The 11,310-nt window shown below is 43.2% G+C and overlaps 1 protein-coding gene across 1 annotated transcript; it reads right to left on the bottom strand.

The window, feature by feature from the left end:
* Positions 1-1,587: 1,587 nt before the first annotated feature.
* On the bottom strand, positions 1,588-7,547 carry MTFMT (mitochondrial methionyl-tRNA formyltransferase). The gene is given in 10 exon segments (XM_069798585.1): positions 1,588-2,021; positions 2,423-2,505; positions 3,143-3,224; positions 3,745-3,836; positions 4,404-4,479; positions 5,072-5,174; positions 5,950-6,072; positions 6,501-6,713; positions 7,260-7,483; positions 7,485-7,547. Coding segments are annotated over 10 exon segments (1,245 nt in total). The 5' UTR covers positions 7,533-7,547; the 3' UTR covers positions 1,588-1,820.
* Positions 7,548-11,310: the final 3,763 nt, after the last annotated feature.

Below are 11,310 nucleotides of genomic sequence, written 5' to 3'. Positions count from 1 at the left end.
TAAGTTCCAGACATGACTGCTTGAAAAGACATGAATGCGTTGAAAAGTCTGAGGAGCCAAAAGGACATGTGGAAAAGGATATGCTGACATTTAATGATGAGCATGAGGAAAACAGAACCATTCATACCAAGCCTACAGAACTCCTCCAATTTTTTTTCTGTTGAGGCTTCCAAAATGTCAGTGATAATGCTGTAAATATGAAGCTAACAGAACAGTGCCTCCCCAAGTCCGAATAGCTCCAGGGACTCTGCTTTTAATTCAGTATTCAGAAAAAGCAGGAATAAGTTGAGCAAATAAAACTAGAGCAGCTCCTCAGAGGCAGCTGGTCTTCGTTTTGCTGTTATCCTCACAGTGCTATGTTACTTCCATGACAAGAAAGTAAGAGTCATTAGTTTGGGGGGTTCTTCACATGAAACGCTCCTTCTTATACATGCCATTAACCAAAGGCAGGTTGAAGAAAAGCTTGGATTAGATTAACTACTCCTCATCAGGTAAAAACCTCTTTCATCAGAAGAGACAGTATGACAGTAGAACTTAAGTTTTCTGGATGGATGACACACAGATTATTAGTGGGATATATTCTAGGATATGAAAACAAAAAGGAGAAGGAAGACATGGCAATCAATATCATTAAATAGGAAAAGTAAGAAATGGGTCAGAAAAGCTGAAGATATCAAAGAAAAGTATCTACTGAACAAGGTAAATGACAAGTTTATAGATAGAAAGTTTATAGATTAGAAACAGAATCAGTGAGATTAAAACAAGTCACTTGTATTGAAAAGCAAATACACACAGTAATTTTTTCTTTTCTGAATATAAAGGGAAACAAAATCATGTGCTCACATGACATGCAGGTGACTAAAACCAATCAGTTGGCATTCATGGATGACATTAAAGAGTACCTACTACTTACAGCATTTTCAGAGGCCCAAATAAACAACATCATGGTCCTAAGAGAACTGGATGAGGAGATCTCAGATTTCATTAGGAATATTCTATTTATTCCTTTTCTAAATCAAAGATTTATTGAAACTGACTTCCAGCACAGTGGAAGTAGACACCTGTAGACTGAGACTACACAAAGACAATAAGCAGGAAGACACAGGTAATGAAGCAGTTGGCAATGATTTCACAGGTTGATCAGATGCAACATCAGACTGCTCAAAAAACCCCACCCAGCAAACCACCCTGAAAAAGGCATATGACCAACTGCACACAGCTCCAGCTACGCTATTATATAAAGATGTGGCATCAAATGCCAGTGAGAAATAAGGGATGCTGTGTTAAGTGTAGTTGACTCTAAGAAAACTATCATGGACAGGAAAAGATTCTCTAGATGTTCCCAGCTAAAGCTTAAGTTATTCATCTCAATGTGGGGATACAAAGGTAGTTTAAAGGTCCACAAGAAAACCAAACGAGATGATCCAAGAGTCTCAATGAACACTAAACTCCGAGTTACACAGAAGCACAGGATTTTAATATTTCCAGATTAAAGTAACTGTGCACAGTTTACGCTTGAAGAAAATTATACTGAAAGTCCTCAAGAAGAAAGTGAAAACATTGTATAAAAATAAATTTATTACTCAATAGGGGAAACAAGCATTTATTCACTATATTCAGCATTCACAGAGATTCTCTTCCTTGATGGGGGAAAGAGAAATGAGTATCATCAGGAAGCCACAACAAAAACATGTAGATGACAGCAAGATTAAACACTCTGGGAAGAAACCCCTTAACTAAGTTAAAGTTATAGGTGAACGTTGCAATATTTTATATTACTATTAACATAGAAACATCTTCTTCCACATTTTAAAATACATCTATTGTTTTATATCCTGTGCCAATATTTCCTTCTTTTTCAGAGTCTTTTTTGCTGTGCTAAGTTTGAGTGTTTGAAATCTGCATTCCTGGTGAACTGTTCTTGAGTTCTGCTGGAACCAAGTGTGCATATATCCATTGTAGAAGTCAACTGCTGTAAGCTGCTTCTTTAATATAACTGTTTTGATTCCAACCCAGCCTTCCTAAAAATAAAAACAAAAAATGGCAGTAAGCTTCTTCCATGTTTTTAAGTTACCTTTAGCTCTCACTAGACTGGCTTACAGAATGCATTTTACTTAATGTCATCATGTTTATATTACAAGTCAAATTCTCGCTTGCAAGTGAAAAGCCTGTTAGTGGAAATTAAAAGATCTTCAAGGTAAAAATAAATAGACTAAAATAATAAATTAGTATTAAAAATAATAAATAATAATGAACAAATTATAATAATAATATGTAAAGAAGAATAAATAAAAAGATTGATACTAATCTAAACTATTTCAGTGAATAACAATGGACAATTAAGACAAAATTTATGTGATGCACAAATACCGAAACCCTCATCTTTAGGGCAGTGAATATAAAACAAATGGGAAGAACCTACCTTGCAACGAGCTATCAGCATTTGTGACACTTTATGGTATAGTAGTGAACCAGGAACAGCTCCAGAGTCATCTAATATTCGACCTACAAGCAAAGCAAGACTGTCTTGCATTTTTATGACAAGTACAAAAAAGTTTGAAACACTTGTCTCTTTGAAGCATGATAATCATCCTGAGTCCCTATTTTGCTGAAAAATATATTAATGTATTCTATGTTTTATTATACCCAAATGAGCAGGGGAGAATCAGAACAGTCTCTCTGGCACTGCTCCCTCTCTGATCCATAAACCGTCATTAAGCCCTGTGTGCTTTGGCACACCACTCGGCCCACAAGGCTCTCAGACTCAGACTACTACAGAAAATGGTTTAAGCGATAGCACACAGGGACAGCTTTCCTCGTGAGAGATCCCCAGACAATGGCATTAGAAGAGGATCTCCTAACTAATTAGAGGATTAAAATCCTCCAGTCTGAGGATTCACAGGACTATACCTGCTGCTCTCGCTCAACATCATCACAAAGCAGGAATGTCCTCAAAACCCATTTTATGCTCACCTTTGGGCACAGAAACTTACTGCACTCTGATCATATACGAGACTGACTTAGTTCTACTGGAGTTTCAGAAAGCAGTACTTAAAGCTATTGTTTAGTAAAATTGTGTACATTCTCCAACTCAATGTTTGCAAGACAGAAAAACTTAACAGATTAATTTAAAAGTAAATACCAGCAAAACCAGGGATATTATCCACTTCTACAAAATCCCGAAGTTTAACAGTAGTACCCTTCCAGAGCGTCTGCAAAGGAAACTGGAAACAGAAGCAGATGACACATTGAGAATATTTTCACAGTTTCCAGGCAACTGTCTAGGGTTTTTTTCTTATGCAAGATACCTGTGATAATAACATTATTTAGGCATATGTCCAGATAAGAGACTTTCCTTGCTATATCTAGTTTTCCTTGTTCTTCCTCATCTCATTGACAAGCAAACCACTAGCTGTTTACTGTAGCTGTTTGCACTGTTTACCATCATGCAAAGATGTCATTATAGTGTTCTGACACCCTCTCAAATCCATCAGTGGAAATCTCAGAGCTAAGGAAACAATACAAAACTATTGAGCTGATTTCTCACTTGGGATCAAGTTCATGAAAATTCCTCTCCACATCAGTTCCACCTCTAATGCTATACTATGCTGGGATTTTAAAAACACATGCTAGGTTTCAGAGGCTAAAATAACTAAACTCGAGTTTTAGTCATTAGTTAAAATATCTACACCAAACTCAGACATGCTAGAGGACAGAAAAGGGTTAAAAAATACACTGTCTTACCACACTTCCTATTGCACGATGCAGTTGAATTATTTGTGCAGCCGTTTGCTCTTCCCATATTATACAACTCTTAGCTATAGTTATTTTAGGAGCTGGGGGGGGAAAGAAATTAGAAGACTTCATATTTTGTTTTGCATCTTACTGCAGACAAACAGCTGTACTATTTTATTCTATTTTAAACCTGATTTTATCCTGACCAATGGCAGGTTTACCATCTAGCCATAGGAACCTTAGAGAATAACTAGAGAAAAGATTTTGTAAAAACCCCAATCTGGATTATTTATACTTTATTCTCAGTTGTGCTCTTACTTACCCATTGCACTGCAAACTGATAACATATATTTACAAGCACAGCTGTCACTTTTGTCTGCACTACAACCATGAAGAATAACAAACTCACTCAGATTTTGAGACATCACTAGTGATTTTGATATAGTATGGGCAACTGGAAAAAAAAAACATTAACATATTAAGTCTAAAGAATTCTGAAGCATTTTTCCCTCTGTATGACTTTTTCAAGCCAGAGAAGGCAGTGAAGAGACCATATTGAGAAAGGTATCTAAGAAAAAATATAACCCAGCACAGTAGGAAGAAACTTAGTTTTCCAGCTGATAAAAGAAAAAAATGAACAAGTTACATTAAATATGATGTATACCTACCAAATGTTACTCCTTCTTTTGGTTGCTCTCTTTTATTTTTTAAGCTTTCAGGCAAGTTTTTCAATACTGATATCAGCTGCAAAATTAATTTTTGTACAGAATATTAGCAAAGCTAAGTAGAGTATATTTATTAACAGTAACAGTAAATCCAAGACATACAAATACAGTACTTAATTTTTCATCAGTGAAACTTTCTTGTTAGCTTTTAGAAAATTGGGTCAGTATATTCAGAAGACTTGTATCATACGTACAAACACACTAAAGGCATCCTTCACACTGAATCACAATTAAAAAAACAAGTATTCTTTTATGGAATAAAAGATCTCCGCTCTGATATTAATCCTAGAACACAATGAAAGCTGATTATTAAAGACGGAAAAGCAGATGTTTGCTACAATGAAAGAAGAAGCTGCACTGTTTCCATACAAAGCACTTGAGTTCTTCACTGAACAGAAACAGAACAGCAATGCACAGGACCAGCGCTGACGGCTTATCACATACTACTCAGCTTTCCTCTCAGCAAGGCAAAGTGCTCACAAACACTAAGTTTCAGATCACTCTCCTCTTAATAGCTGCAGTCAACTCAGAACAAGATTAAAAAGAATTCTGTTTACACATGTTAAAAGCAAGGTACTAATCAGCAGTGACACTAGCTGGCATGACTTTACCATGTTTGCACCCTTCTTTGATAACATCACTTCCAGCTCCTTTGCAGTGCAGTGGGGAGGAACAGGAAACTCTTCTTGCTTAATAATTGGACCTACATCAAATCTGTAAGGCAGAAAAGATACAAGCTTACTAGAGGAGAAGCTATAACTCAGCACCCTTTTTTCCCCCTCTAAAACTTTATTTTTCACACATTATCAAATAATGTTTTGTTCACAATACAACACAGGGAAAAGAATATCAGATATATCTTGGCAAACAAGATTCACCTCAGCAAGCTGAGATTGATATGAGTGCACAATATACAGTTCAGAAGCATAAGAGCTCAGAAGAAACAATCTGAAGTATTCAGAAGAAATTTGTTTCGCACTTTCCTGAGATCTATTATCAGACAAGCATCTAAGAAAGAAAAGATAACTATCATAATGTGTTTTCACAAGCCTTTTAAGCCAGAGTTTGTGCTGAAACCAAAACATATAATCTCTCTCTCATCCCTAGACAGGCAATTGCCTGTCCTCTGTTTCACTTACAGGAGGTTACAGGTCACTGAAGTCTGAAAATCAAATCTTTTCTGTTGTGTCATACCAAGCCTATCCATCTAGCTCTGTGACTGTTCTCTGTCTGTTCCCTGTAAAAATGCTAAGAATTAGAGAACAGGCCTAGAGTCTAGAGTGCAAATTATGGACTCACTAAAATACTGTATTTGTGGCAAGTCTCATGTGGTCAGATGAAACTTTCTAAGTGTTTCAAATTTTAATATTAAACACATACACTAAAAAAATAGCAATTGCATAGAATGATTTAAATGATGTGGTGATGATTTAAAGTCCTGAGAAGCAACAGAAGCAGTGAGTTGTTTTGGCAAGCACATCTAACCTACCTTTTTGGTCTTATTTCCATAATTGTCACCCCAGTCACTTTATCACCATGAAGCACTGTGTGGAATATTGGTGCAGGACCACGCCATCGTGGGAGATGGCTGGGATGGACATTCAGCACACCACTGAATTGAAATATTTTAAAGTTAGAAAAGGAACAGTACTTAAAGTTGAACCTATATGTAAATGGGTGTGCAACATTTACTACACCGAAACTTCTTTACGAATTAACTCCTCAGACCTTCTGAAGTGTTACTTGCTTAAATACACATTTAAAGGAAAATTTACACTACATAACATTCAGTTTCTCAGCAAATACAGAAAGGGAGATGAGAGGAATAAAGGTAAACACACGATGCTGAACATTTGCATAGATCTACATCAATGTGTTAAAGAACAACAGTGAACCTCACAACAGAAGTAGAGCTCAGGCTAAGCAGGTGAACCCAGGAAAGAAGTTGACCTCACCTGCTATAAGACACAGGTGCTGACTCAAAAACGGAGTCTAGCTTTGCTAATGAAGCAGCAAAAGATGTCCTGTCAAGTCACTTACTATGGGAACTGCAAAATAAGGTCCTCACTTAGGAGACGTCCAAATGATGCCACCACACCCACATCAAACTGCCCCACAGGTCCTGTGTGTGGCCACTCATGAACAGGCAGCTGGAGCTCCCGGGCACAGCTCCTCACAGGCAGGTCCCCAGGCTGGCGGGAGGGCAGGGTCACCACCTCCAGCCTGGACACAAGTGCGTCCTCGCTGGGCTCCCTGGGGCGGACAAGGCATTGAAGGCTTCATGCAGGCAGAGCAAGGGAGAGGCGAAGGCCAGGTCGCCTCCACCCCTCGCTATGCCCCTGTGCCCTTCCACATCACCTGCCCCTCCAACTCCTATCCCCTACTTGCCCCCAGCCTCCCATCGCTGACCCCAGCCTCCCAACCCTGCCAACCCCGACCTCCTCGCCACCCCTGGCTTCCCCCTTTCAATCCCAGACCCCCCTCGCCCAGCCTCGCGGTCCCCGCCCCTTCTCCGAATCCTGACCCCCCTGTGATCCCTCTTCATCGACCCACTCGTGACGCCACGGTCCCTGTCCCACCCTAAGGTCCCTTTCCCCCCACCCGTTCCCTACCAACCTCTGCCCAAACCACGGCCCCTGCCCCCCCCCTTCCCCCGACCCCAGCTCATCCCCCGATGCCCCCTGAACCCCATCACCGGCCCCCATCTCCCATCCCTCGGTGCCCGGCCGCCCCTCCCACCACAGCCCCTGCCGTCCCCGGCTCCCTCGGCCCGGCCCCCCCGCCGCCAGCGGGCGGTACCTGACCGCCTCCAGAGCTCGCAGGGCGGTGACGGCGAAGCGGTCGGTGCCGAAGAAGAGGACCCGCCATGGCGGCGACGCCCCCGCCCGCCCCGCCGCCCCGCGCGCCGCCTTCACCCCCTCGCGCCAGGCGCGCAGCAGGCGCCCCCGCATCCTGGCGCTTCCGGCGGCGGGCGATGACGCACCTAGGCGCGCGGAGCCCGCCTCGGGGCGGGGCGGGGCGGGGCGAGGGGTGTCGCGCGGACGCCCTTCGGGCCGAGGGAGGTGGCGCCATCTTGGTGCGCGGCGGCGGGGAGCGACGGGCAGGGCTGGCCCGCACCGGCGCTCCCTCAGGGGCCGAGCTGCGCTTCAGGGCAGCGTGCTACCCCGCGGGCAGCGCTTCCCGGGCCCGAGGCGGTAGCACCCCGCGGAGGGAAGGGCCAGCGGTCTCGGGGAGCGATGGAGCCAGTCTTCTGCCTCAGAGCCGGTCTCGGCGGCGCACCCCGAGCGCGGCCTCCAGCCCTGGCTTCTGACTCTCCACAGCGTCGGTGCTGTCAGAGCGAGCGTGTCCCGTGGCGGTGGACCCGTAACCCTGGCCCTCATGACCGCGAATTGGCCGCTCTGCCTCAGTGCGAAGATAACGCGGAAAAATGTCAGGGGCAGAAAGGGGTGTTGACGCCGCAGCCAGTGATTTCCTGCTGGCTCCAATGCAGCCTTTGAAAAGCTAGTGTCTGTGTCTGGCTCTGTGGACAGCTTTGTTTTAACAGTGATTGTAATTTAAAGAATGTTTTCTTGTAAGCTATGGGGTCAGAATAACCACTTAAAGAACTGTCTTCTCCCATAAAGAACTGTCTTCTCCCATAACATAAGAGTGAAAATATTTTACACTAAGAACATTCTTTTCCCCCATGGGAAGATGGTTTATTTGTGTAGCTTTTCGTTTAATGTAAATTACGTACAGAAATTCCCTATGCATCTAAATCACAGTATGTCCTACAGTCTTTCACACTAGGAATTTCTAAAACATGGAATGTGAGAATCTGGAAACATTTCCTATATGCTAGTGAAAACATGTAAATTACTTGGAAATTGCGTGACAGAATTTATGTTGGGCGGGTGCACGAGGGAAGGACCACTCAGGAAAGTGAAATCTTGTGCTGTGCTAAGCAGGTCTGAGTATTCATTCCCTTTCTCACATCTGTTTTGCCCATCATGAGGGCTTTCTTCTCTCGGACATGGCAGATGCCTCCCTCTCCAGCAGCAGAAACAAAGGAAAACTAATGAGAAAGTGCTGTTATAGGTGAAAAAAAAGAGCCAGGCCATCCTAACTGAGGTGCCTATATTCCTGCACCCTGAGAAAAGGAGAATACGCTACCAAATACTGAGATAATTTCCTAGCTGAGTATCAGTATGTAGAAATCAATTGCTCCAGAAAACTTAATTCTCTATTACTGGGGGATCCCCATGAAAATCCTCAGTTCAGTCGCATGCAGGATAGTCTTCAATTCCAGCCGCCTCATGTCAGGGTGCATGGATGAAACAGCATGGTGTAAAAAAAAAAAAAAAATAAGAGAGTAGCAAGGACGAAGGAATGGCTTCTGTGTGAGAAGAGATTAAAGCAACCAGAATAGCTCATCTTGAAAAGCGGACATGGGGAGAAGGGCAGGCGGGCAGCCTGTCTTATCAAAAATAGTATGGAGCTGGAAAACAGGGAACAATTAGTCATTGCGCAGTAACTAAGTGATTACAGGCACTTAGGGCTATCAGGCCCCAAGGGAGAGGAAGCAGTGTTCCACACAGCGTGTAATTTGACCACTTATCTCAGATGCTGAAAAAATTTGACCACATAATATCTCAGATGCTGAAAAATACTCAGGGTTTTCAGAAGCAGACAGCGCAATTGCTGGAAAGCAGGCTGGAAGGAGACGTCCTGTGTCATGCTGGCGATTACTAGCTCTCTGAGGTCTTGGGTGAAACCCTGGATTTATCACCAGCACTTCAGAAAGGCCAGGGATGTACCAGCCGTGGTCTGGATGGCCCAAATGCCACCCAAAAGCTGGGAATTTGAACCCGGCATCCAGCTGCTGCTCTGTGTTAATTTCCAGGTATTGGATCTCGGCGTGGGAAGTGTTAAACGTGTTGGTGGTGCATCTGCACTGTGTGCGGAGCTTCACCTGCTGCTCATCAGGGGACCTAAAGCCTGCAGATGGATTCCCAGTTCTGCCAGTAGTTAAGGCTCCTGGAAATACTGAAACTCCATGCTGAGTTTTTGCCAGACTTACACATGAAGTAACTGATGTTTCATTTGCAGTAAGTTTATGAAGTGGACTTAAACTCACTCCAGTATACGTGCTCCCAAGTAATTCATCCTCAGTTCTGATATGACTGTACAGTTCAGATGACAGCTATTATTTAGTATTACGCCTTGGACACAGTGCACATGTATTTTAACTGAAAATTTATTTCGATGTAAATTTTCCAGCAGAATGAAAGCAACAATCTGATGGTTTCACAAAAAAAAAAAAAAAAAAAAAGCTCGCTCACAAATCTTGCTTTCCTGCTGCATTTGACCTCTGCTTTTGTACATGGAAAAAAAAAAGAAACCAACAACCCTGAATGTTTAGTTATTCTGTAACCAGGCACTTCAGGTCAAAGACACAGAAGGGATCAAAAAAGATAAGCAAAATTAAAACACCAAGGTCAGACAAGTTCTTCCTAAGAGTAGTGAAGACAAATCCGAGAAGGAAGCAAAACATAAATCAACGTCCTATCTCCACTTTGCTTCCTAGCCAAAGACACTGAAAGTATCTCCAAGAAGTAAAAAGATATCTCTCGTTAAAGACTGCCAGTGTTGTCAAGGGAAATATGAAATAAAACACAGCCATTGCTGAAGAGATTGCTCCTGAGTGCATTCACAGTCCTCTGAAGGAGAGGATTACTGGGCACAAGGGCCAACTCTAACCAGTGGGAAACTGGTTTTATTTCCGTGTGTCTCACGCTGAGTCGTAAAGGCATCTCGGCCACCTGCCTGCATCCTGCGACTAGTTTTTTGTGGAGTATTGGGCATGAAATAGGAACTGCTGTGCTGGTGCACTAAGGCTTGTCCCTGACCCACACCACTGCACCCTGGCGAACACAGGTAGCCCATCACTTCACCACTGGCTGTGGGACATTGGACTGCAAGGGCTGCAGTAGGCCTTTGCGGATCTCCTGTGTGAGAGGAGCTGTCGGACAGCTCTTCTGCAAACAGACCAAAGGCAGGACGGGACCCAAATAGCCACTGCGGAGCTGCCGAGCTGCCTGTGACTTCCCAGGGGCTGCAGTCACTCTGTCGCCTCTGATCAGGATTCTCCACCTGCTTTCAGAGGCTTCAGTTGAGGGAAATGTGGGTTATACCATCACGCCCAGCTTCCACACAGCAGTTGGGGAATTTTATTTTTTTTAATTAAAATATAGATACATAAATCAAGCCATGTAGGAAATTGGGATGAAAAGGGACCTTCCGGGGCTTTGCAGTCACCCTTCTCCAGATACAGCCACCTCTTCACCATGGCTAATGTGTCCATCCCTCTACTCAGAGATTGCACTACAGGGGCCAGGCATTTTCTTTGCACCTTTCTTAAAGGCAGTGATCTAGAGGATTTGATTGTGTAGCTTGCTGCTTGCTGGCCTGTCACTGTACCCCTTCCTTGGCAATGCAAAGGCCACCAAGACACTCTAGAAAAGCATCCCCTAGTGTGATGGCACTTTTTAAATGATCTAACTTGAAATGAGGAGGAAAAACAGCACGATTTACAGTGTGATGTGATGTCCCATCTCAACCTGCCTCCCCCAGCAGAGAGGAGCTCTTTTTCCCTGCAGGATGCATTTCTGAGTGTGAGCTCCCATCCGATCCCTGCCAGGCCAATGCCGAACAGTGAAACATCTCTGGGGAGTATGCATGTCTGCTGGGTGATATTTCACAGGGGCAAGCTCTGAACCAAATGTGAGGTGGGATTCAAAGGATTAATCACACTGGAACACGGCTTCAATGCCAAAGTCACTTTATTTCAAGCTGGAAAACACTGAGAACA

Source organism: Haliaeetus albicilla, chromosome 12 (genome assembly GCF_947461875.1).
Source record: "Haliaeetus albicilla chromosome 12, bHalAlb1.1, whole genome shotgun sequence".
Classification (NCBI taxonomy): Eukaryota; Metazoa; Chordata; class Aves; order Accipitriformes; family Accipitridae; genus Haliaeetus; species Haliaeetus albicilla.
Note: the sequence above shows the minus strand (reverse complement) of the source record. Positions and strands in the feature narration are given on the sequence as shown.